The sequence below is a fragment of the Gobius niger genome (genome assembly GCF_951799975.1).
Source record: "Gobius niger genome assembly, chromosome: 13".
Lineage (NCBI taxonomy): Eukaryota > Metazoa > Chordata > Actinopteri > Gobiiformes > Gobiidae > Gobius > Gobius niger.
In genome coordinates, this window is record NC_136864.1 from 14,146,036 (window position 1) to 14,173,250 (window position 27,215).

Below are 27,215 nucleotides of genomic sequence, written 5' to 3' on the forward strand. Positions count from 1 at the left end.
ACATGCTCGGTTGGAGCTGGGTAGGAGGAGTCTGTAAATCTTTCGAACGTCGTCATTATGGCAAATGGGGAGGAGTGAGTGTCTATTAATTCTACAGTCTATGTGCTGACCACTAATACAGCTGCTGGCTCACTACAAGGTCAAATATGCACAAATATCAACTTGTTTATCTCGCATAAAAAGTTGCCTAATGTACCTTTAAGATTCTCAACTTACAGCCGATGTTAACTCATTTGCATTTTTGTTTTACATCTATATTTTGAGTTCAATAATTTAACTGAAAAGAGACCAGACAAATCCATAGTTAATGATTAAAAATAAATAAACAAAACAAAATAAATTGAAAGTCCCATTTGCCTCCTGCCGATTGATAATACATGCACCACAAAGACAAACTGAACCTTGTAAACCAATAGACAACCAAGCTCCAAACACTAACATTATCACAGCCCAGTCTTCGTAAAATCGCCAAGTATGTTCTTACAACCACAAGCATTAAAATACGCCTTGATTGAGATATTATAAGAACCCATGTGTATTAAAAGCCAAAACTACATTTGAAACTTCTCAGATCAAGCATTTTAATCTTGCGCATAAAAAGGGGCAGACTATGTTTAAACTTGAATATGAATAGAGATCATCATATGGCGCCGGCAGCGTGAGGCTTTCAGAGAGAGACGCGTGCTGTGACAGGGATCGACTGTTTCCCGAGGTAGAAACTGAGTCACTGTTCTCAAATTGGTTGTACCAAAAATATAACCCGTCTGCATTTGGCACTTATAGCAAGACATATTTCTGTACAGACAAAACTAAATCTACAACATAACAAAAAAAAAACATAAATATTGTTCCTTGTCTTGGCAATGTTGTGTGATCTATGTTGCCAAAAAGTAATTTGCAAATTGAATAGATAGGTTTAAGGCCAGATGCCCTTCCCAACTTTACCATTTTCTCTAAGCTTGAGGTATCATTTCCCAAAGGATATAGCTGGACCCATTAATATTAAAACCCTTTATGCTTCATTTGAATGTGAAGACCAGGGCTCATTTTGTTAGTTAAAGGTAGACCATGAAACAGTGCAATAAACATGTAGCGTATTTTCCGGACTATAAGTTGCACTTTTTTTCATAGTTTGGCGAGGGGCGCAACTTATACTCAGGTGCGACTTATACATCAAAATATGCAATTTCACATGTTTGTTATTTTCACACTGACAGCCGCTAGAGGGCGCTCTAGGCTTGTGTACCAGTATCTGCTGGTAAAAAAAAAAAGGTAATCAAGTGGCAGAAAGAAAGTTTGGACTGAGCGTTAAACTTGTGAAGGACTGGCGAAACGCGGAGGTTACTTTTACTGCAATGAAGAAAACAAAAAAAGCTAACCATGGGCTAAAAGCCAGATGGCCACAGCTAGAGAAACAAGTTTGCAAAGGGGTGCTCGAACAACGTGCTGCCGGGAGAGGCTTGTCAACGGTGCAGTTACGCCTCCATGCCCGGGTAGTTGCCAAGGCTGGTGCGACTTATACTCCGGAGCGACTTATAGTCCGTAAAATACGGTAATTTAAAGCTCTTGACAGTGTTGTAGGTTACTCTCGGTCAAATGTAATCCTAATTTGGCACATTAGCCAGCCCTCAATCATGCTCTAGCCACAAATGGACAGTGTCAGGGACCTAAAGCTTAATGACCTCCAAGTAACATGCTCTTTAAACGCAGTCCCAGCGCGCGGTTGATTTTCTGAACATCACAGCGGGATGCTCTGGGCAGATGCTGAGCGTGACATATAGATTCACACCGAAGTCTCTTCATCTTATAGGGGACTGACAGCACACGGTCCTCTCGATACATGTCTATCTAAAATCATAAGATGCAGCTGAAATCACTGGTTAGGACATGATTATTTTGCAAAGGAATCATCAGACATGTTTCTTGACACGATCTGAGACCCCATTCACGCAGCAGAGAGGGCATAATACGACTTCAAGGAGAGCAGCCATCTGGACTTAAGTGTCCTCTCGATAGATTCTCCACTGGAAATGAAAATAAATGCTGTTTGAGGAGCAGTTCCTTCAAGGTTAGAAAGGGTGAAACGTGACCAAAAACTACTTACCCAAGCAAAAAAGAACCGATAAAAATGATTTATAAGCGTAAAGCTGTTGTTGAATATAATCTGCCTCATTACGTTTTTGAGGATTTTCAGGAGGAAAGATTCTTCGCTCAACAGGTGGCAAATTCACAGAGAAAGGTCATGTTATTGCGAACAAGAACTAAAGTGCTTTTCAAGGTAAATCTGCTTGCTAGTTTTATGTCTTTATGTAATTCAATTAACCATGAATCTGGGTTTATTTTTGAACCTTTATACTAAGGCTGCAGAATAAATTGGCAAATCATCATTATCACAATATTAGGGGACATATACACAATAAATCTAAAATAGCGTTGGTCTTCGATCTGAACAAAAAAAGCATGGTAAAATAATTGTGCACAATGTGTTTAATTCTTTTTTTTGACACAGTTCAAACTAAATTCCTTAATTTTGTTCACATTTAAGATAAACAGTGTTAAAGGAGCTATCCTTGAATTTTCTGTATTAGAATAACATTTGTTTTGTCCTTTAGTATATGGTAAAAGCAGACATTTATCCAAAAAACACTGGTTTTAAAGCCTAAACATAAAATGTCAGGCTAGCAGGCATTTTTTACAGTGAGGTGACAGTTTTCCTCCCTGAAAGTTGTGAAACCTGGTTTAAACTCAGTCCCTGTGACGAATGTTGATGTTGTCAATGCATTAGGAAAGTTTGAGATGAGTTTGGACCAGAAAATAGCAATTTTCTTTGTACAATCAGGTATAGCTCCTTTAAAGGGAGTTTAGTTAAATAACACAGTAATATCATATTGTAAAGTTCAAGACTGTATTGCTGGGTTGCAGGGTCTAGAATGTGATGATGTCATCGGACCCAACGGGGGGCAGGAGCCAGTTTTTCCTATTAACAGCATTACACTTTCACAATGCGTAGCTAAAAAGAAAATATATGAGTTAAAGAAATGATCATTAATATCAGTCACTGGGTCCATGATCTCTCTGTACAAGACCAAAAATTTGATCAAAAACAAAATATTTTTTCCTCTATATAATAGTATAGGGCTTTAGAACGCTGTGATGTCACCTGCAACCCAGCAATTGCATTCTTTCCTTCTCATATTGTGCAGTCCTATTCTAAACAAAACTGTCATAGAGGTTAAGTGTATAGGATTTTGAATTTACACTTTTCACAAGAGCAAACCTCCTGCCTTCAGGTGAGCAGAAACAATGTAAACAAATTGCCAAACCCAATTTGTTTGTTGCCTTAGTTGTCATTATACATGAACTGTACAACGAAATTTGTCCCCTGCATGTAACCCATCCCTCGACGCCACTGGACGACCCGTAGGGAGCAGTGGGCAATTGAATCTTTAGATGCTTTGCCAAGTTGGTTGTCCTCGCAAATGTCGTCTCATTTTATCCAGCCTGGATTAGCTTTTGAGAATGACCTATTTGCAAAGTTGTTTTGGAATTTGGAAATCATTATCCCAGGCACAGTATTATCTTTAGCTGATTTTAATTCATTTTTATTTTAACTGAATAACGATTTGTTTTCCTTTGCACATTTTAAAAGTTTCACTATTCCCACATAAGTAAAAAATATAAATAAATAAATAAATACGAAAAAACATGGGAAAAACACTTTTAAACTGTGCCTTGTTTCTCCTCAGGACAGTTCGAGGCGCAGAAGCCACGTGTCAGGCATGAATGAAAACAAACGGGGTCTTATTGCATAATACTCCATAAACAATTTGTCTACTGTACGGCAGAGGGGGAGGGCACTGACTGGGATGAGAACAGTGGAGATTTGTTCATGTTTCAGAGGCAGAAGAGTTACGCAATAATTAGGACTTCAGGTCAAAGGTGACATATGCAGCAACAGTATTTGAGCTTCAATATTATTAATAGAAGTATCTGAAAAGTGAAGTAACCCTATAGATTGTCTGTTGTTCTTTTGACATTTTTGTGATAGATTAAAGTTCTTGGCAAAACTAAACCAACGTTGCAAATTCCTAGTGATCTGTTGATTAGGGTTTGACGGAGCACGAAATTTACTGGTTTATTTCCAAACCTTTAATTATCACAATATATTATGACTCACAACGCCTCATTGTATCTCAGCATCATTACTTTGTCACATGTGAAAAAAATAAGTTGTATATTTAGTTCAGGGGAGCCAGAGAGAGTGGATCAAATGAAATCAGATTGTCTTTCTGCGCCGACAAACAGCGGAGGTCAACTCGAGCTCCGTTTTTTGAAGGTCAAACGACGCGCGCTGCAGACGAGGCAGAGGAAGCGCAGCTGGTTGTCCGCGGCGACATGGGGAGGGGGAGGAGGAGGAGGGGGGGGGGGGGGGGGGGGGGGCTGTGGAGGTGTGAGGAGGAAGGAGGATCTTGTCAGAGCGTTTCTATTTTTACCGCTGTCACACCCAGTCCACCATCGCTCACGAGCAGAGTCTACAGTTTCCACAGCAACCGCCTCCTGTGTCTCCCTGACAACCGCCCCCCACCCCCACCACACCTCCCTCAAAGCATCCTCCTCCTCCTCCTCCTCCCCTCCCTCCCCCGAACCCCCTCGGTCGATGAGCGGCACAGCGATTATTACAGCGTGGCTGGAGATACAGGGGAATGAGGCGAGACAAAGAGGCCAAAGATCCTTCGCTTCTAATGAAATACTTCAACCTCATTACGCCGCTGCACATCTGAGCGCCGCACATAAACATACAAACCAAACACCGCCAGTTCTACTCGCACACGCGCAAATCCTAGGACAAAGTATAATAATGTATTTAACAACAGAAAACAAACTTGACCCACGTCCCATGCTCATATTGGTATCTGGTGGGCGTGGCACCGGTAATCAAACAGGAAGCTCTCGAGATGAAGAGTAAAACGTCTTTCAAAAAGTTCAGATGTTTCAACCTCTTGCCCAAGCTTTACCAAACTCTAAAAGCTTCTGCACTGGAGCTCACTTTATGGTTAGTGTAATGCCTAATTTGAAAGCTAAGACCTACAAAACTGATGTGGATGGATCTTTTCCCATTTGTTGTTGCTGTGTTGTTGTCACGTTTTTTTTGGTCGATTTTTGCTGCTCTCTTGTGGCTTTTCTGTTGCATTTTCATCACATTTTCGTCTCTATTTTATCACATTTTTGCCTCTTGTTCGTCTCATTTTTGTCTCTTGTTCGTCACATTTTTGTCCCTTTTTTCGTCTCATTTTTGTCTCTTGTTCGTCACATTTTTGCCTCTTGTTCGTCACATTTTTACCTCTTGTTCGTCACATTTTTGCCTCTTGTTCGTCACATTTTTGCCTCTTGTTCGTCACATTTTTGTCTCTTGTTCGTCACATTTTTGTCTCTTGTTCGTCACATTTTTGTCTCTTGTTCGTCACATTTTTGTCTCTTGTTCGTCACATTTTTGTCTCTTGTTCGTCACATTTTTGTCTCTTGTTCGTCACATTTTTGTCTCTTGTTCGTCACATTTTTGCCTCTTGTTTGTCACATTATTGCCTCTTGTTCGTCACATTTTTGTCTCTTGTTCATCACATTTTTACCTCTTGTTCGTCACATTTTTGTTTCTTGTTCGTCACATTTTTGCCTCTTGTTTGTCACATTTTTGCCTCTTGTTTGTCACATTTTTGCCTCTTTTTCGTCACATTTTTGTCTCTTTTTCTCACATTTTTGTTGCTTTTTTGTTGCATTTTCATCCTCATTTTCCCCTCAATTTGTCGCTATTTTTATGCTTTTTTTTCCAAGAAGCTTTTAGATTTGAGTTATGTCAAACTGGAGAAAATGTGCTCCGTTCCGGTGGGTGTTAAAGGAATAGGCCACCGTTTTTACATACTGAGATATGTTCTTACCTTAGCTTTGACGAGTTCTTTAGGACCTGTCTGATCTTCACCCGTGCCTTCAATCACGTAAACACAGCGCATGAGGGCGTTAGCATTTAGCCTCTCCCTCTCTCCACTATAGCTCCAAAACAGGTCAAGATAGAAGCTACAAAGCTCTTCCACGTTTTCCCTATTTTAAACAGGAGTACCAGGAGTAGTTTGAAATCCGTGCAGTAATCTTCACTTTACTGCGCAGTAATCTTCACTTTACTGTGCGGATGCCAAATTACTCCTGGTATTATTACGCCTTACAATATAGTTCCCCCTTTTATCCGCTTAGAAAATCCACATTGTTTAATTTTGTGTTATTATACTTTGTAGTGTAACACTTCACGTAACCATATTTAAATAGGGAAAACGTGGAAGAGCTTGGTAGCTTCTATCTTGACCTGTTTTGGAGCTATAGAGGAGAGGGGGAGAGGCTAAATACTAACGCCGTCTGCGCTGTGTTTACGTGACTGAAGGCACGGGTGAAGATCAGACAGGTCCTAAAGAACTCGTCAAAGCTAAGGTAAGAACATATCTCAGTATGTAAAAACGGTGGCCTATTCCTTTAAGGGGTTAAGATAGAAACAAAGAAGACAAGCAAGGGCGGCACAATATGAATAACTAAAATTGACAACCTTCTTAAATACTGACATAACAGCAATATTGCGATATTTTTCTGTACGATTACATTTGAAAAATTGTGTCAAAATAAGACTTGGTTGATGATTTTACAAGATATTGTTGCTTTGTTTATTACTTTTGAAAAACACAACCTACATTCACCCCTCCTGGAACCGCCACCTTAACGTGGTGGAGGGGTTTGAGCACCTGAATAATCCTAGGAGCTATGTGGTCGGGGGCTTCGTGCCCCTGGTAGGGTCTCCCAGGGCAAACTGGTCCTAGGTGACGGGACAGACAAAGAGTGGTTCAGAAGCCCCTTATGAGAGACCAGCAGGCCCGGTTAGAATCATGAGGCCGTCCTTCCGTGGACCCACCACCTGCAGGAGGAGCCATAAAGGACTGGTGCAATGTGATCTGGGCAAATCCAACAGCTGCCCCCACGACCCGGCAACGGACAAGTGGAAGAAAATGGATGGATGGATGGAACCTACATTCAACAAGTAGGCCACTGGCTACTGAGGCTTGAACTAAATCAAGATGACGCCTAAAGCAATGACTCAAAGACGACACTAAGGTAGTCCAACACTTTCACTCATCACTAAAAGTAATTGTTTTCCTGCATATTCCAAACCTTGGTCCTTAATCCTTTATCCTGCAACACAATGAAAAGCAGCAAAGTCTCTAAAAATGTCTAAATAGCCGCACTGCATCCTGCTGTATGTCACAAAACCCCTCGAGTTAAGCGCATGTCAGGTATGGTCACAAATTACAGGAACCAGCAGTAGAATGAAATTGTTAGACGGGGGTAAAAAATGGTTCGGTGAAGTGAAAGAGGAAGCGCGCGGAGGAGCAGCACAAACCGGATAAAGATATAAAGAAGACAAATGAAGGTCAAATGATCAGAGCTGTGATCCGGAGATGGAAATTCATGTTTGAAAATGCAGAATGACACAGGAGCAACAGGCAACTTTATCTTTATGGTACATATCTTACAGTAAAATTAGTATATAGCAAATTAGGTTTACAAAGCAGTACTACAACTACTAGCGCTAAATGTGATTCCTCATTAAAGTTAAGTAACTCCAGAGTTCAGTGACTGAGCTTTAACTACTTCAGACTTGATTATTTGCAGGGTTTGTGGAAATAGGAAAGATTTAACTGAATTTAACCATAGGACTTAGCAACCGTAATGCCCCATGTGTATTGATTATTATTATACAAACAATGTTTTAATCAAATGGGTTTGTATGTATTTGTGATCAACATTACAATCAGTATTATCACTGATTTGAAAATAGGTCATGATGTTTACAAAAAGTCTTACATATCCTACGTTTAAGCCTTTCTGTAATCACCACTTACTTGTTGCTAATACTTTACAAGATCACTAAATCAAGTGATATTTTACTTTTGAGACCATGTTGTGATACTTGCCGGAACCATGGACAGTGCAATAAAATTCAAAATGTAGACAATGTGAATATTCTGCCTCTCTCCACTTCAGCTTTATGTACATATTTCTCATAAAATGCTAGTGGGCAGGTGATAATGCAAAAGGATGTGGGTTATCTCTGGAAGTGGAGACTTCCTACAAACATAATCAGATCCAAGGATGTACAATAGAGCCATCATAACTCATGCTGTGAAGGCAAATGGGAACTTCTGTTGTTATTGATATTATAGGGATATTCTCACACTCACACAATAGTGTCACAATAACAATGTGTGGTGTGAAGTAGAGTTTCTCTGAAAAACTCCTCCTGAACACATGCCGGTAACAGATAGACTCATAAATCTGCAAAATATGAGAGTATGCCGGAAGCTTTTGTCATTTAGTTTTTAGTTTAGTTTTTTCCCCAGCAACCTTTTATTGCCTTGTCTATAGTTCCGCCAAGTACCACAACATGGTCTCAAAATTAAAGTAATAGCACTAGAAGTACTAGTAGTACCTCCAAAAATGTGTGATTTAACTTCACCCAGCTCTAGTTGTTTACAATATGAACAATTGGTATTGGAAAGCAGATATTTACAGGTAGATGAAGAAAACTTCCACTTTGGCAGCAGTCATCATTTCAGTTTTCATAGCTACTCTCTCAGCTTCACAATCAGTCACAATGGATTCCCTTGTTGCCCAAGTTTACTACAAAAAAGGCTTGATTATAATGTAACAGTTGTCTTTTTTTGCCATTCCATATCAATAATATGTGTTACTTCCTCTATAGTGCTACATGACCGCCGCAGTGGCCTCGTGTTCACTGTACCATGTGCTACTCAGAGCAAGAGGGCTTTGTTAATGTTCATGGGACCGAGCGACTCTCAGTTACGCCCCGGCCCAGAACAAGAAAAAGTGTTAAACACCAGAAATAGGTGTGGTTCTGGCAGTCCTGACCCGTCCCCTCAGGAGTCGGCAGAGTTCAAATAAGGCACTTCCTTGTGTAACGCAGCCCAGTTGATGATATTGCAAATTTCTACTATGACAGAATAGGATGATAGTACAATATATGTATTTAGTATGAGATGTGACGCTTAGTGTGACAAGATGCACAGGCTGTACTCACCTGTTGTTGATTATGTGTTTGGCAGCACAGAGAGAAAGCAGGGGAGGGAGAGAAACAAGGAAATGTTCAGTCACTTCAGCCTCGCTGCAATAAAGTTACAAACAATTCATTAGACGCAGTATCCTATAACTGACACAAACAATGCACTGGTCAAGTTCAAACATTGTTTATCCAAGTAGCAGCAACAGAAATGTAATGCTTTTGAAAGCTGTTTTGATGCTGACAGGCAATATCTTTAATGCCAATTTATCATTTCTAAGAGTTGCAAACATTTCACTAAACAGAGGAACAAAGGGAAACTAGAATACTGTATATAAAAGCAAATTGAATACACAAAATGACTGTGTGAAACTAATGGATATCTACATATTTCATCTAATTCTGCAGTCAAATGTGTTTTGAGCCATATCTTTATATTTTAATGTTTTGAGTTGAAAAAATGAAATGAAATTGAGCAACGTCATTACCTACATAAAATTATCTTATCTACATTTGATTTAAAGACTTTAAATGCTTTCCGATGCCCCACATAGACTGTGTAAAAGTACTTTTATAAAGATGATAACTGTAATTTGAACCCAAATTTTAAAAGAACCAAATTCAAATCAACAATATTAAAAGCACACAAACACAGAAAGCCATTGTTTAAGAGAGGCATTTTAGTAGTCAGCGCAAAAAACAACAGAATCACTGAATAGAAGAGTATTAAGAGGTAGATTGGCAAATAGCAGAAACAAAGTGTTTTGACAGAGAAGGAGGTGGTTTTCTCCAGATTAGTCTCCAGATTAGTTCAGTGCATTGAACCAGACTCCAGCCATTAGCCCTCAGAAGCTACGCCCACTTGTACCAGACACTTGTCCTACATTTGGTTTGCATCAAAACTGGGGGAGACCCACTACACAAGGATTACAAGGATTAGAAGTCAGAGACCGCTAAGCAGAAATGAAACACTGAACTTCAAGTGCACTGTTAATGGCACTATAGGCCTAACTGTGCACCATTTGGAGCCAATCATAGCATCAACAGGATTAAATTATGTAGTGGGCAAAAAAGTCAGCTCAATTTAGAGAAGTAACAGCTGTGTATTTGGTTCAGTTTGCTGGTGAACATAAAGAAAAGGATAGAAAGCTAAAAACAAAGAGAAGCAGCAAACCAGCAATTAAAGACAAGCATACTGAGACATATATCTAGACGCAAATGCTTCTTTATGAGGCTTTTAATTAATAATGCAGTCTAGATATGTGTTTTTGTAAATTGTACTGTTTAGGAATAACATTATGCTGTTTTATTGATGACAGACACACAGATCCAAGCCTGGTGTTGGATCAGCAGAGACAGCCATGCGCACAGGAAAACAGTACAATTGTAGCTATTTTATTCAACTGAAATAATTAGCCTTAAGCCCCATTTTTATTGGGATTCTTCTTTGCAGTTCACCAACCTTCCAGTGGGGGAAGCAGTGGCGGCGAGGACTCCTGGTGCGTAGAGGGTGCAGGGTGAGAGGGAGGTGCCATAGGAGTGACGGAGGGAGGGGCAGTGATGGCTGAGCTAAAGGATGGGGCCACAGTGGTGGAAACAGGAGCAAAAGCTGCAGTGGCAGGGGTGACGGTGGCAGCTGTCCCGGCATTAGCGGGGCTTGTGCTGAGGGCAGTGGTGGAGGACAGGAGTGTAGCTGAGGGGACAAAGGGTTTAGCGTCAACATTGAGGCCTGATCCAAATGCAGTGGTACTAGGAGTGGTAAAAACAGCAGGCTGTGTAGTTGTTTCCAGAGGTGTTGCTTTGGCGAGGGGTGCAGTAGCAACCGCCGGGGTGTGGGTTATCGGGGTGGTGGTCTGTGAGTCTGGGGTTGAACCTGGAGGGGTCTGGAGCATTGAGTCCAGGAACGAGAAGGTCTGGGACACTGGGCTCAAGTTTTCTCCTGTCATTAAAGCTAAGCTGCTATTAACATCCCCAGTCAAACCAGCTTTGTTAGCATTGCTCACTGCGGCGCCAACGTTTGATATGGGTTTACTGCCGGATACGTCTTCTTTGTCTACACACATTGGTTCATAAGAGCGCGGAGAGGCATCTGTTGCAGGGGAAACCTGGGAATGGTTGAAAGTTGTGGGTATTTGTGAAGGAGCTGTGGACTGATCGGGATTAGGGCTGGTCTTAGAGACAGGATCAGCAGCCGTGTCCCACGAAGGAGCCACTGTGGCAGGTGTGGGGGACACCGGCTGCTGGGGCGCACCCCACTCCTCTGGAAGCCTGGAGCGAGTCTTGGTCTTCTTGCCCCTCACCCGCCCCCCGCCTCCGCTCTCTCTGATCTCCCACTCCCAGTTCTCCTCGTCCTCCTCGTCTTCCTCTGCCTCCCCTGAATTCTCCTGTCTGTCCAGCAAGTCGTACACCTCGTCACGGCCCTTCCTCTTCTTCTTCCTGCGCCGCTGCTTGCCCAGCTCGCCCCCCGGCCCGGACCGCTCAGGGCTCAGAGGTTCGGAGGCGGACGATGTAGCGCTGCTGTCATCCAATGAGCCACTGGGAGAAAGGACAGGAGCTGCCGAGGGGAGGGTTTTATAAGAGGAGGAACCAATCACATACTCACTCAAAATCACCTGCTAAAAGCCATCAGAGTCTGGTTACCAAAGTGCTCCCTGTCTGGACTTTTGAATTTCCTAAGACTTACTTAATTAGCAAAAGAGAAAGTTGTTATGTAATTTGGGGAATCTGAGTTATCTTAAAATTTGTTCCAGCTGTAAGTCACACAGCATTAAAAGAGACGTGTGGGATTTAGATGTGATAAAGACATCCAAGTGTTTCGCATCTAATTGTGGGCATGTAACTGAAGCTGTAATTACTACAGCTGACAGCTCAGCCTCCTGATGAGTATATGCATAATTAAACCTTAATGGGGATTCTGCACCAAACACTTGTAGGGACAAAAACACATTACTTAAGCTTTCTCAAGGATACAGCAAAGTCACTAATGATTTTCTTTAAACACAAAATGTAGTGTGTGAAGTTATTTGATACTTGTATCAATAACAGTGTCGCTTTAGTGTTTCCAGTCATATTATTGTAACCATTGTCTGATTGCTTGAAGGTCCTGTTTGGCACAAGAAACAAAGTATGTGATGGTGCCCACTTTTATAAATATAATTTATAGAATATGATTCTTGGATCTCTAATATCTATTCTAGATGAAATGGGAGGAAATAACAAACTGAACTTTAGGCTCCTCTCCTGGGATTGCAGTAACCCTAGAGTACAGGTGTGTGAGTGGATTTCCAGACATCTTTAATCACATTCAAATATCAGGGGCAGATCGTATTTTTAGAAGCAGCAGGCACAACAAGCAAAACACAACTGATCACATGAAATCTGTGATTACACACCATCAGATGCAGATTGCAGACCCATGCTAAACTAAATGCATGCTCTACACAGAAAATGCATTTACATTAAGCTGTATACACTGAGCGCATGCCAAACAGAAAAAAAGGGTGAAAAAGCAAGCTTAGATACACACATGCAAGAACTGCTCCCCTCAATGCCTCTCTAGATCATTGCCAATCCTCTCAGCAATTTCTAAATTCATGCAGTAATTTATTATTGGAAAAAGACATAGGGATAGGCCCCTAAATAATAATTACTATTAATTTTGTTGGCTCTCTTTGCTATGAAGGCTCTAGGAACAGACTGAACATTACCTTTTAATCTATTCTCGATGTAGTTAGGTATTAATGGGACTATATCTTAATCTGGGACCGAGGTGCTGCCAGGAGAAACATTACTGCTGCGGTGTGGGCTATTTTAAACACAGCTTATGCAACAGTATTTTGTGCGTGGGACTCTGCAGATTCATATAGAGAGCTCATTGTGCTCTAATCCAAACTGGATGCACGCAGCTCTATGGATAGGAGCCAAAATGATCAGGCGTTTTGTTGTGTCTCCATCTAGTGGCCGACTGAGGGAGGACAATTGTAAAGAACTTTCCATTTCTGAGGGATAAATGGTGCATGTTTTTAATGTTGGTTACATAACCAGGCTGGATAGCTAAATGATTTCTGCTTTGCTCCACAGAAAAAAGGATGTGTGCTTCACATGCTTTTTTATTTTTTTGGTGTGATTCAGGGCCTATACTTTATACATTTCTATTAATCTGTCTTTTTTTTTTTTAGCAAATATAATAAAGCTAATGCAGAACAGACACGTATTTGTATGTACGAAGGAGGTAAACCAAAAGGAGGAAGACACAGCAGAAGCTTTAGAGAAGCTTTAGAGCGGTTACACCTATAGTTATCAATTGGAAAAGACTGCCCTCTGCTGTTCTCTTTCCAGATTATTTAAATATGATGAATTCGTTTGAAACTGAGTACTGTGATGGTGAGGTTTATATTGCTGACAAGCCTGAGAAACGTAATTAATTATGCATGTTTATTACACAGATAAAAAAGCACTTAAAAACACAAATGCTTTCTTCAATAAACATCTACTGTAAAATGTATGTAAACAGTCACCTGAATATCTTTCACTATTGTATTTTCCTGATGCAAAATGGTTGTAGAAAACTTTCCCCACGTCTCTTTCTCCTGACTGCCAACCGCACATGCATCATATTGAGAGGCTGTTACCTGTACTGTGGTCCACAGAGTGGATGCCTGTCCCGCTGGTGGGAAGGGGCTCACTGGGTTTGAACAAGCCTCCTCCTGTAGTGGTGTTGGTGGTGGTGGTGGTGGTGGTGGTGGTGTTGGTGAGGGGTTTGGGGTCTGAACTGAAAAGCCCGGACGATTTCTGGGGCTCCAAAACTGAGCCCATCATAGGCTGCCCCATACTTGTCTGGAACGGAGGCAGCCCAGGCCCTCCCAGGCCGGACTGTGAGAAGCCTAAGAAGCAAAAATAAAAAGGAAACAATACATTGCAGGATACGACTTCTCTTATTTTAATTGAAAAGAATGAGGTGTACTGGTCTTGTATTTTGTTAATGTTTTCTTCTTTGTTGTCTTTTGTGTATTTCAAAGTCATAAAATGAATAAATACAATGGCAGAAATAGATGCTGGATGCCCTCTCCATTTATAAAAGAGAAGAGAAGGAGCGTGGCATGTGGCCGCTTATGGCTGAATTCTTAGTGACACTAGAAAATAGACAGAAAAAGACTGAACTAGATTAGACCAGATCTCATCTATGGAAATGAATGGCATGAAAAAAAGAAAGAATATTGGATTTGAAGAGGAGAAAAGAACCTAGGAATGAGTCAGGTCCGCTGTCCTTCCCTTTGTTCGGGCTCCACTGACCTCCCATCCCTCCCATCATCGGACCTGAGAGACACAGACAGAAGGAGACAGAGAATCAGGATAAAATGGCAGTGGCAATGGCAGAATAACAAAACTATTTTAAAAGCCTCAAATAAAACGCCATACAAAATCCTGGAACTGGTTTATTAATAACAATTACTGCAATCTTCCTTTTACCTTGAAATTGCAAAAAAAGGTGACATGCTCTAATATTTTGTTGACAGCACACATTCACTGTGGCATTGTGGAAATCCTTTGATGAAATGTCTTTTTGGTGTAATAACAACTCAAGTGAGATCACTTAGTTCTAATGTAGGTCCAATTGGTCATGGATAGAGGGCATCATTTCTGCTGAGTGTTTTGAGATGAGCCTGGTTGAAGTGCACATGAACCAACACTGTAGTTTACGCTGTAGTTTTGAACATACTTTTATCTATCTTCCGTACGGGGCTTCAGGCAACTAAAACACAGCCTGTTTTATTAAACGTGGAATAACCCCTCACCACTGAGGTAGTCCGAGCTGAAGGCGGGTTGACCTGGGGGGTCTTGGCGTCCCCCTGTGGACATTATTGAAGACATCATTCCTGGACCTAGACGAGAGTAGAGAAAGGAATACGTCAATAAAACATGACCTATGTCAATAAAACATAGGCATGAGGAGAGCTTAGTAGTTATGTAGAAACAAATCATGTCCCTGTACAAATTAATGAATACCATTAAACACATACTGAGTTGACATCACTGCCCTATTAGTTAGTAGTTACTTTCCATCTTGTACACATTTTGAGCTTTGAATCAATGTGCAACAGATATTTTTTCCAAATCCTTACGCATTAGTCTCTGAATCGATCTGTAAATCTGAATATTTGCTTCTCAAACGGGTGCTGTCTCTCCCCGGTGCACCCTCGGTGTCTAAATCTTTTTTTGACAGTAAATCGGCCAGACACAACACGCCGCTGCCAGGCTGTCTCCACGGTAACGGGGGAAAAAAAAGAGGATAACATCATCATCATCTCCGTTTCCCAGGGCAACCCGGGCGTCAGCTGATCAGACTTCAGGGAGCACGGATCAAGCGCCACCTGATCCAGAACTTTGTAAACAATGACAAGGAAGGGCATCTGATTCTGATCACTGAGGCAGCTTTCATGGTCACAAAGGCTGTAATTCCTTTAGGCAATATCATAATGCCCTTTAGTTTGTAAACAGTAAAATATATGAGGTCTTTTTAGGTATAAAACCTGCTGAAATCTGAAATGGCCAATCTGAGTCATAACATTGTCATGACTAAAAATCTATTTCTGTCTAATTGTAGGTCGTTTTGAAACATGTTGTATGAGTTTTCACTTAGATTTTTAAATTGCTTCTATAAATATTCAGGGTTGTTTTATATTTAGTACCCAGAGTACATCAGTGTAATAGTGAATGTCATAAATAATTCATTCTTGTGCATTTACTGCGACTTGGAGCACTGAGGCTTCTCAAGGTTGCGCGTGTGTTTATCTGCGGCAAAGACTAAGCTTCGGAGCCTATTTCTTATTGTCATTTTCTTGCTGTTCCACAAATACTATTATACACACATTTGATTTTATGTCTCCTAAAAAGGTAACTACTCTCCATGACAAGGGAAACTATGAAGAGCCACAGATATGGCTTTGGGGTTTTGAGAGAAAAAAAATTATGATTTGCACAAAATTTGACATGTTCTGGGTAACAAGTGAAATAACTTGACAATATATAAAATATACTGTAAATCACCTAATGACCAATCTCTACTTTTGATTAATAAATAAACAGTATCAGTGTATTGCTTTACTTTTGTGCAGCAGTCACGCTTTTGATAACCTGACAAACTGCATTCAAAGGTCAAGGAGCATGTTGTGCTTTGAGACTCTCTTAAGTGCATTTTGTAGCAGCCGCCATAGAGAGAAGAAGAGTGACTTCCACCGCAGTCCACGCAAAAGATGACCGCCTCCACATGATGCCCGGCAGCTGCTAACCTGCACCAGTTATTTATAGATCAGCAAGTCACAGCAAGGTCAATTTCAGCACCTCCTCCTGGACTCATCATAAACACTTAAAGAGTTTCAGGCAACTAACTCTGACTTTTCTGACCTTTGACTAGGAAAAAAATGCCCTGGATCGCCGGTTGAACTTTCAATTCATTCTACTAGAAAAAACTTAATCACAGGCCTTGTTGACTCCTCCAAATGTAACGTTTATGGTTATGAAACCAAAAAGTCCCATTTGGTTTAATCATTCCAAATGACATTTCAGAAATGTTGAGGCTTGTCTCTGTGCTGTTTGGCGGACACTTTGTGGCATTTGTGGCCAAGTTGCCAGGCTTTTTTCTGGCAACTTGGCCATGCAGCCCATTTTTTTATTGTACATCTTGAAATCGCGAGTTCTGTATTTCAGAGAGTTATCTCTTGATTTTTCTTTGCAACCACAATATTGCTGCCAGTTGTCACTGATTTTTTGTTAGTCTACTTGTGGAAAAGTGTCACTCATCATCAACCTGGAAGCTGCGCGTGGGACGCACTTGGATGTTCCAACATGACAACGATCCAAAGCACAAGGCCCTGTCGACCTCTCATTGGCTACAGCATAAAGTGAAGGTTCTGGAGTGGCCATCTCAGTCTCCTGACCTCAATTTCATTTAGCCACTCTGGGGAGACTTCAAACATGCAGTTCTTGCTAGACAGCCAAAGAAATAACAAGAACTGAAGGATTTTTGCCAAAAAGAATAGCCAGTTTTACCATCCAAGGCAATAAAGAGGAAACATTCAACAACTACCACAACAGAATCCAGGCTGTCATTGATGTTAAAGGCGGTATTAAGAACTGGGGTATATAAACTTTTGATCTGGGTCATTTCTTTTGTCATTATGATTTAACACCTTTTGTGTTATCATTCATAGTCTCTGAAAAATGGCCAAAAAATAAAAAAAATTCTGCCAGGGTAAGTACATTTTTGAGCACAACTGTATGTAGTAAAGTAACTACTGCATCATCAATGTTAGTGGCCACACAACCCACTACATTCATTTAGTAGTATGTTCTGACAACTGGTAAAATTAGTGTCTGTAACCGACTGCTAAATCATTGGCCATGTTTTTATGTAAAAGTTAATTTGACCAAGCCTTGAAGAAGAGATAACAAAGGTCAATGTGACCTTCCTGGCTAAATAAAGGCTACGGCATAAAGGATGGCTGGAATTGTGATTGGAACTAACAGTGTTCAATTGGGCCGAGACATTTATCCAATCTAAACCAAGTTGCTAACTATCCATCTATAAAAACTCAGTCCCCTGAAATGCAGCATTTCTATTGTCATTAAGTCATTATACACTAGTAGGACTCATTTGAAATTCTTAATCTATTGCACATTAAAACTGGGAGAACAAAACCCCCTTTAGCGGTCACAAGCAGAATTCAAACTCCAATAAACAAAACTTTAATTGCAGTGAAAAGTAAAGCAGCTTCCCTCTTCAGAGCTAAGACAGAAGCAAGCCAGTTAAACCCAGCAGTGGTATAACCTGTGCAGTGCAAAGTGATCATATGTTCCAGGTGTGTGGGCACAGTACAGTACAACCCTTGTTTATTGAGGCCATTAGCACCTCCTATTGCTACTGAAACACTCATAGTTCCCCTGGGAGTTAAACTGCTATCTGAAGGATATTACAGTTTTAAAGTGGTTAGAGGATGCTGCCATTTGTTGTCAAGGTTACGGTAACATTGTTGATGAGTCACAGTCTATTACACGGTTGGTCATTCGCAGTAGCTTTTATATGAAGCTACAATAGAAAGGAAGTTGTGTTTAATAAGCTCTGCAACTATTATGTGAACCACTTCCCAGTATTGGGTTTCAGATGCATGGGTTTCATTGAGAAGGAGGTAGATGTCAAATAAAGATGTGTTTGTTTGGCGTGACAGGATAATGGTGTAGATGGATGGATAGAGAAAGGAGAAGCAACGCACACCAGAAGTAGTCTCAGAGGTGCCGATGTTGGGGAAAATCTTCATAGCTCAAAAAACAGCATCACACACTCAAGAAGCCGAAGTTTGGGCTCCACTCTTGGAGAAGATCTAAGCCTCCTGGGCTCAAAGATCAAAAATAATGATCTGATGAAGGCTACAAATGCCGAAACGTTATCATCCTTGATAAAAAAAATTGGACACCGGCTACTTGAGTGTGTGATGCTGTTTTTTGATTTATGTAGATGGATGGATAATCAGTCTCGTTATTACATATGCAAATGATCGGGTTTAAATATTTGTATTTGCATATTGCTTGTCTATTTGAAACAATAAACATTCTAATATAGTATTTGCAATTATTTTATACATTCATAAGTATTTTTTAACTTTCGGCTACTTGAAGAATACTAGGTCCGGGAAAGGTGGGACTTATTTCCCCCCTGTTCTCCCTGCATTTGGGTTTGTTTGCTCAGGTATTCCAGTTCCCCCCATCAACCCAAAACATGCACAGTGGACTAATCCTCCAGCTGGGTAATCCTAGCCAAGATCCTAGCTCAAGATCAGGGGACTGATGGCATATTTCAACCTCATATCCTCTTTTGGGGATGTGTTGTTTGGCACGTGTCAATATTTTATAATCCGTAGATGCAAATGAGATTATTATTATTATTATTATTATTATTATTATTATTATTATTATTATTATTATTATTATTATTATTACTATTATTGATGCTGTTAAATAATAACACCAGATACATATATAGTGCCTGTGTGTCTTGTGGAATGTTTGTAGTTATTTTGAAGCTTTTAACATGTTTTTGCTGCTTTAGTAGAAGTTAAATTGACAAGTGAGAATCTGAATCTGAAGTGTATCAAAATGACTGTCCACCGCGTCAATTCAGATTTAATTTAGGGCTGCACAAAATATCGCAAAATTATTCTTCACACAATATTAGGTGATGCAACATCCATATCGCAAGAAGCACAATATATTGCAAAATCACATTTTTTTTGCACTGCAACTAGATTAGTACAAAAGTCAAAAGTCAATTTGAGCATAATAATCCAAATTTGAGATGTTTTGACGAGGAAAGATGTAGTTGGGCTTTTGACCCAGATTATTTTACTTGTTTTGCAATGTTTCTGACTCGTTTCAATAAATGTTTTTGTAATTTCAAGTAATTTTATTTGCCAATGGGGTAGGAACATTGGTCTTTTCTCATTGGCAGTTTCTCACTTTCTTATTTCAAGTGAGATTTACCTTAGAACTAGACGTAAACGTCCTCAAAAGAGCAAAATAAACTTGGTCAGATCAGGAAAAAAGTCTAAATGAGTGAAAATTGCTCAAACAAAACATGAGTCATGATTTTCCTCATTTCATTGCATATTATTAGCCTGGTTTTCTAGTAAGTCTTATTTTTACAGATTTTGTAGACGAAACAAATTTAAAGGAACTAGACTGAGTTAAAAAATGTTAAAATTATATAATTTCCACCCCCTACATGTTCCACCAATGTCCTAATGTGTCGAATGAGCCCAGACCTTTTCACCACAACTGCCTCTAAAATCCTGTACTGTTACTGAAACAGGTGTTACTTTGTCATGCACGAGCTTCATGTAGAAACTGCAGTTACGCTTAAGACCTGAGGTGGCAGTAGTGAGTATAAAAATGACAACTTCAATCTAGTCCCTTCAATTTTATTGGATTGTTCTGATTTGTGTTTAAGGGGCTTGGCTGGTATAAATAGGACTAAAATATTTCTTATCTCGAACCAAATAATGTTCATTTATTCCATTACAGACTATTCATTTTATATTTGTATCATTTTCTTGAGCTGTAACCACCACGTAACTTTTTTTAGTGCTGTCCCTGAACCCAACCGGCATCACAACTTGGTCCTTAAAGATTTTCTTTTCAGTACCTGCTTTCTACTTTTTTGGCGATACCCTAGTTGTCTGCAAGGAAAAAGCATTCATTGAGGCGTGGTCCTCTTCCTGAACTCAGTCAATTAAAAAATGAATTAAATTTCTCCGTACTGTGCAAGTGTAATCCTAATCTAAATATTGGTTAATGCCTGATAACGTCACAAAGGCCAACTGGGTGACGCCATACCTGGGGACGCCATCAATTGATAGGTGTCACATGACTTGTTCCAAATATGGCAACCTCCACCAAAGACTGGTTATCACAAGTCCACAAACAGATAGTCAGAAGCCACCTAGCTTGCTATGTATGCGTTGAAATACTGTTTTTGCAGTTTTGTTTATCTGTGCGTTTGCAGTCCTTAGCGTTAGTAAATAGTCTATAAATCCTGATTGACACACAGTTCTTGACAAGATGTTATATTGATTTTTTAAAACAGACAGCTCCAAGCACTAAACTGGATTTATTGCTCATGCTGCAACTACTGTATCTCACAAAATATTCACTTAAGGCAAGACAGGGCAGGTGAAAGTATTGATTTTTCACGCAGTGGTCGAAGTGGAGATTTTCATATATTTTCCTCCCTTTACATCTGTCAGAGTATAAAAATGACAAAACTCACCCCGCATGATGTTTATTTTATGATGTTTTGTCCGCCTGCGAGGTGGGGGCAACCCGGAAGTAGCTGCTGCGCCACGTAGAAAGGCCGTCTTTCCCGCGGGTATTCATTCAAAAATATTGACAGATTTTACATCCACGTGTCCTGCTAAGGGTCCCCGTGATGACGATTTCACCCAAATATGGTATTATTCCTCCTACGAGACGCCTGGTGCGGAAGAGTCGAAGAACGGGCCGCGCATGCGCACTCACTACAAAACTTCAGGGCTGGTTTTCTCTGAATGAGAGAAGGCCGCACTCGGGCAGCAGGTGAGCCCGTATAGTAGCTCCAACAGACTCCAAACTTTCCAGTCTTGGACTTAATAATATTTTGAAGTTTTTTTCAGAGGGATTTTTTAATATCTAATTCCTAGCCTGATTTATTCAGCTTTGAAACCACAAAAACAGGCGGAATTTGAGTTTTTACAGATTTTTTCAGTGATGATTAGTTTTTTTGAAAAACTAAACAAAATATCCAAAATCCCCTCTGAAAAAATCTTAGTTACTAATATGTCAATAAAATAAAACCATAAATTTTAATCTGGCTCAATTCATTATTTTGATTTTGTTGCCCAAAATATAGGCAATTTTGGCCATTTTAATGCTCAAAATGCCTTATTTTTATGTGAAAACATAAAATGAGAGACAAAGTGCAATACATTTTTTTTCTCATATTTATATCTGTAATGTTCAGCAAAAGTTTCAAATTGATATCTCTACATTCATTTTTTTTCCCTATTCACCTGCAATGTCTCGCCTTAATTAACTAACATTTAACTCCAAGCTCCATGCGACAACTCACTGACCAACATACAGTATCTATGTTGTGGTTAAGATTCCCTTCAGTCCGGGATAGTTTCATGTCACTCAACAGTACAAGTTTTCAGCATGTCCGTGTGGGGCATTAGTGAAAACCAGCTCAGCAGTGTCTCGGCTGACATGGCGTTACAATGATGAAAGGCAGTGGAAAAAGCTAGACTTCGTGACTGAGGTTTCTGTTTCTGGTTAAAGCCACAATAAGCAGATTTTTATATCAAAAAAGCCCAGTATTAAGATGAAATGTGAGTAGTAATATAATCCTTCCTGCTATACATTCAAATAGGATAATCCATGGCCTACTTTATTTAATGCGGTCACTCTGAGTACTGACATCCATTTCACCAGAGTGTCCAAATGTAAAGACTGAGCTTCTACCAGAACACACCAATTAAACATCACATCAGATAATCTCAAATCTTTCCTGGATCCTTCAAAAATACTTTCCAGATCATCTACCCACAAGAAATGAGAGGATGCTTAATTTGGAGGATCAAATATAAAAACTGAGTGGTAGTTCTTCGAGAGCACCAATGTTATGTCACAAACTTAGACTTGCCTGACTTGGGGTCCTTCCCGTCCAGCAGAGGCCTGTAGTCACTCTTGGACACAGTCTCTCCCACTTTGTCGTCGTAGGGCTCTTTTTCCAGAGTGGACATGAAGTCTCTTTTGAGCAGGGCATCAGCGGGAGCCCCCCCTGGGACCCCGCCTCCGCCCCCTCCCAGAGCTTCTCTCAGGCTAAAGTCCATCGCAGTGCACCTGCAGAAGAGAAACATGTTTACACACTTTTACTATGGCAGTGTAGGTGCATTTAAAGTGACATTGTGCTGTAATCAGACTTTTTTAAACTTCTTTCCGTTCATGTAGGTATATCTTGGAGTGAACATGCATCAGGAGAAGGGAAGTGGTCGACGAATAGGATTACTCAAAACATGCACATATGAAAACAAAAAGGAACCCCATGTTTGACAGGACATTTATGTTACATAAATACACAAGACATGAAACATTTTCTATATACACACCTTTTCTCTCAATTGTGCCATAAAAATATTTGGACAGAAGGACTAGGAATCATTACAGACAATATATGAGAGGGTTGTGATTAGGGATGGGACGATAATGAAATTTTGGGCCACGATTATCTTGGCCAAAATAATTGCGATTAACAATATTATCAAGATATTTGCCAATGTTTAAAAATGTTACTGAAACTTGCAGAAATTACAGAAATAATGGGAATTTGGCAATCAAATATTCCTCTTCTTTAACTGCTTTAAAGCAGTACTAAGTAACGTGTTTACCTTAATAAATCCTCCCCGTAGTCCCTGTGGGGGTAATACAAGTGTTTATGGGATGATTGGAGGGTCTTTCATCTCTCCCTGGTGTCTCTGACCAGAATACCATGTTTGCAACTTGACTGCCACCGGTGCGGAGAAAGCAATACACACTAATGGAATCACGAAGAAGAAGCTAATATGCTAACGGGCAAAGCTAACTGCGGGCTAACGTCACTTTAAACAGTATTTACAGCCAGGTTTGAGTGAAAAAAAATATTTCCATTGTATAATTGGATGTACAGTAACCCTCTCTCCCTTCGCCTTTCCTGTCAGCGTAGTATTTACTCTCCAAGACAATTAATAAGTTAAAAAATCGTAACTTGCTACTAGACCTGCAGTTGCGCTTATGGCCTCTAGGGGGAAGAGTTACTTAGTACTGCTTTAAATATCATATTGAAAGAGATCTACATAAAGTAAGTATTTAAACAAATTCAACATTTTTTTTCCTTCTAAGTATAGAACTAAACTAGCAGTTCAGGGCTACAATCGAGGTGCTGGTTTTATAAGGCAGCGCAAAAAATAACCAAACGGAAAAAAAATCAATGCTTAGGTCTTGCACGTTGGTTTATTATTTCGGGAGAAACAACAGAGTAGATCCGCGTTGTGCTACGAGCTAGCATCCTGGTAAAGCCTGGTAAAGATGACAAACTGTGAGAAAGCCTCTGTCTGAAGCACGTTTAATTCAGTCTGTTATGTTCCTTGAGTTTGTCTGTAGCTTTGTAAATGATGCAGATGTACCAGGGTTAGCTCCCGGTGCAGACTCTTTCGTCCACATGTTCCTCCTCACATCATCTCATCTTAAAGGGGCTAGATGCAAGTTTGCCATTTTATACTCACTACTGCCACCTCAGGTCATACATGTAACTGCACCTTCTATATTAAGTGCATGCATGACAGAAATTGGAACCCGAAGTAACACCTTTTTGAGTGACTTTAGAGGCGGTTGTGGTGAACAGGTCTGAGCTCGTTCTACACATTAGGACATTGTTGGAACATTTAGGGGGGGGGGAAATACATATTCTTGACATTTTTAAACTCTGTATAGTCCCTTTAAGTTTTCCTTTTGCTGTAAATCCACAAAAGTCCCACACTTCAAACTTTACTTTCTTCCGCTAAGTTATTCACCACCTCGTTCACATGTCCACTCGCCCTGACAGCGGCAGAGGGCTCGCTGATGAGGGGAGTCGGGGCCCCCTTGTGGTCTAACACCGCATCTCACAACCAAGTTACAGGTCGTGTGGTGTATTTAGCGATTATCTACTCGCGCGATGACTGTGATGATTAAAAAAAGGTGACGATTGATGAATTGACGCATTTTTTATCGCGATTAACAATATCATTGTTTATCGTCCCATCCCTAGTACTAGTGCATCCCTAGTTGTGATAAAACAAGGCAGGAAATTCATTGCCAACCCTTCGCATCCACTGTCCTCAAGAAGAATATGACATCATCATGACCATCAGGGAGAAATGTTCAGTTTTGCTTTATTGGAGGCTCTGTGGGGAGTATCTGTCAGTATCTGGTGTGACCTCCATTTGCCTCACGCAGTGCAACAGATAACATGACATGGTTAAAAAGACAATGGATCTTGAAGCTACATCGACATGAAATACATTGCCTCAGGACAAAATGACATCAATATAATTTGACTAATACACAGCATGTACTTCAACTCCCTCTGCTCCACAGTCTTGACAAGAATTATAAGTATGTCATTGGGTCGAGTGACATTTTGAATATTATCTCAGTCAAATCTGACCCAAATCTGGATGAATAGCTAGGCTTACTATAATTATTTGTATCTTAAATGCAAGAAGAAGGTTTCTGCCGGACAGAGGTGAGTATGTATAATAATATAACAACTTAAGAGAACAGCGGTACATTCAAAATCATGCAGTAAATATAGACTATGTAGTAACTTTGAACCCGATCAACTGTGATCCAAGCATCCATAGAGCCATAGTCCCGACGTTTTGACAGTGTGACCCCTCCACAAACTCTCCTTCTCTGGGCCTTTCTTTGTGTTTCTGTTTACACCATCGTCCCGGGCAGCTCCCAGTGAACAGGCTGCCATTGTCTCACAACTCTCTCTCAACCACACGAAAGTACACACACGAGTACACACAACTGCAATGCATGGAGAGGAGCCAGACCCCGGACGTACTGAACAGTAAAGACTTAGTAAATCTGTGGACCATTGTATTCAGAGCAGTAGCACGGGACGCACAATGAAATACTCAGCAATTTTGATAATGCAACACCCAAAACGGAGCTCCCTGATCTCACTTTAATCATTCAGCCATGTTCGTCACTCCATTAGACGAGTTTCATAAGCTGTTATAAGTACTGGCCAAAATGTTCCTGTGTTGTTGATTGAGGTTTTACCAGACTATGGACTGGACAATTCTTTGCAAAATCTTCAATGCTGGTGTCAACGTTAAAGCATGGATCCAAACGGCACTAATCTTCTTTACATGGAGAGAGTGTAACAACCTACGAGCAGCATGGATCTGGGTCTGCTAAATATATTACGTAATGCCCATTTGTGACTGCAAGGACAAAAAGTCAATGGGTTCATGAGGTAGCACTGAGACAACTGAGATTACAGCAAAACAGCAATATTTTAATCAATTCTATTTTCCATTTTGTAATTGCATTTATTCATCTAATAATTGTATTATTGCAATTTTACTAAATGACTGGATTTTTGGAAATTAATGATTGACATTTTAGAAATAGAATAATGCGTTTATCCTTAGTGGATGTTTCCTAATTTTATCTACAACCTCATTATAGGAAGGGCGGCCCGGGGGCCAAATGCGGGCCTCATATTAATGTTTAGTGGCCCTCAAACTTCTTGTTGAATTGGCACACATCTCCAGAAAGTGTCATTATTCCACACAATTAAAGGAACAGGCCACCGTTTTTCCATACTGAGATATGCTCTTATCTGAGCTTAGACGAGTTGATACACACCTGTCTGGCCTTTACGCTTACTCAGTCACGCAAAAAGAGCAAAGATGTTGTTAGCATTTAGCCTCCTCTATAGGGCCAAACGAGGTTGAAGTTAGAAGCGTCCAAGCTCTTCCACGTTATCCCTGTTTAAATACGGTTACGTGAGTAGTTACACGATCCAACTATAGTCACACAAAATTAAACAGGTAGATTTTCTAAGCGGATGAAAAGGGGAACTATATTATAAGGCGTAATAACACCTTAGGAGCACTTCGACATCTGCGCAGTAATATCCTCACTGCTAAAGAATTTTGTGTAACTGTACTCGGATCGTGTAACTACTCACGTGACCGTATTTAAATAGGGAAAACGTGGAATAGCTTGGCCGATTCTAACTTCAACCTCGTTTGAGTCCATATAGGAATACGCTGGGAGAGGCTAAATGCTAACAACATTTTCGGTCTTTTTGCGTGACTGAGCGCACGCCCAAATACCAGACAGGTACACATCAACTTGTCTAAGCTCAGGTAAGAACATATCTCAGTATGGAAAAACGGTGGCCTGTTCCTCAAAAACTAACACATTATCGTGAGACAGAGCTGGCATTAAGGTTCCAAGCCTGAATAAAGGTATGGGGCACTAAATAAAGGTATGAAGCACGTTTTGAACCTCTCTTAAATGCACCCAGATGAATGTTTCACTGACCACCGATCTTTGGCCCTCCACACTGCACACACTTCCCTCGATGGAAAGAGGGGGGTGATAGTGACTCATACCAGGGCATATCTCTCTTTGCTACACTAATATATAAGAGCCTAATAATTCAATAAGCATTTTGCACACATGCGCGCTAAAGTGGTGCAAGTAGCAGTTTCACTTAAGATTCTTTTAACAGTTCAAACCCATTTCTATATTAGATTTACGCCACTAATCACGCAAGGCATATTTATTTATACCTCTTTTTCATACACAAGGTAACTCAATGCACCAACACATATAATATAAACAGTTTAAAAAAAAGTCCTTCATGTGCAAAACCTTTGTTATATACTGTACATCGTGTGTGCATCACAGTCGGTCATATCCTGCTTCTGCCAGGGGTAAAACTCAGGGGATGGCGACGACGGGTTTGTTGGGTGAG

The 27,215-nt window shown here is 40.3% G+C and overlaps 2 protein-coding genes across 8 annotated transcripts in view; both read right to left on the reverse strand.

Annotated features, from left to right (window-relative positions):
- The window catches only part of cryz (crystallin, zeta (quinone reductase)), a 145,599-nt gene extending 118,781 nt beyond the window's left edge, over nt 1–26,818 (reverse strand). Inside the window, exon 1 of the mRNA XM_079569086.1 lies at nt 26,803–26,818. The gene's annotated coding sequence lies outside the window, so the exon portion shown is untranslated. The remainder of the gene's footprint in view (nt 1–26,802) is intronic.
- Nucleotides 1–27,215, reverse strand: part of map4l (microtubule associated protein 4 like) — a 71,179-nt gene that overhangs the window by 33,575 nt on the left and 10,389 nt on the right. For 5 of the 7 annotated variants that reach the window (XM_079569064.1, XM_079569063.1, XM_079569061.1 and 2 more), the window contains exons 2-6: nt 22,338–22,537; nt 14,905–14,991; nt 14,351–14,425; nt 13,741–13,992; nt 10,572–11,663 (exon numbers count right to left, since the gene is read on the reverse strand). In XM_079569064.1, coding sequence (XP_079425190.1) covers nt 10,572–11,663; nt 13,741–13,992; nt 14,351–14,425; nt 14,905–14,991; nt 22,338–22,527 — 1,696 coding nt within the window. In that variant the 5' untranslated portion in view covers nt 22,528–22,537. The remainder of the gene's footprint in view (nt 1–10,571; nt 11,664–13,740; nt 13,993–14,350; nt 14,426–14,904; nt 14,992–22,337; nt 22,538–27,215) is intronic. The other 2 variants (XM_079569066.1, XM_079569067.1) reach the window with 2 other exon arrangements.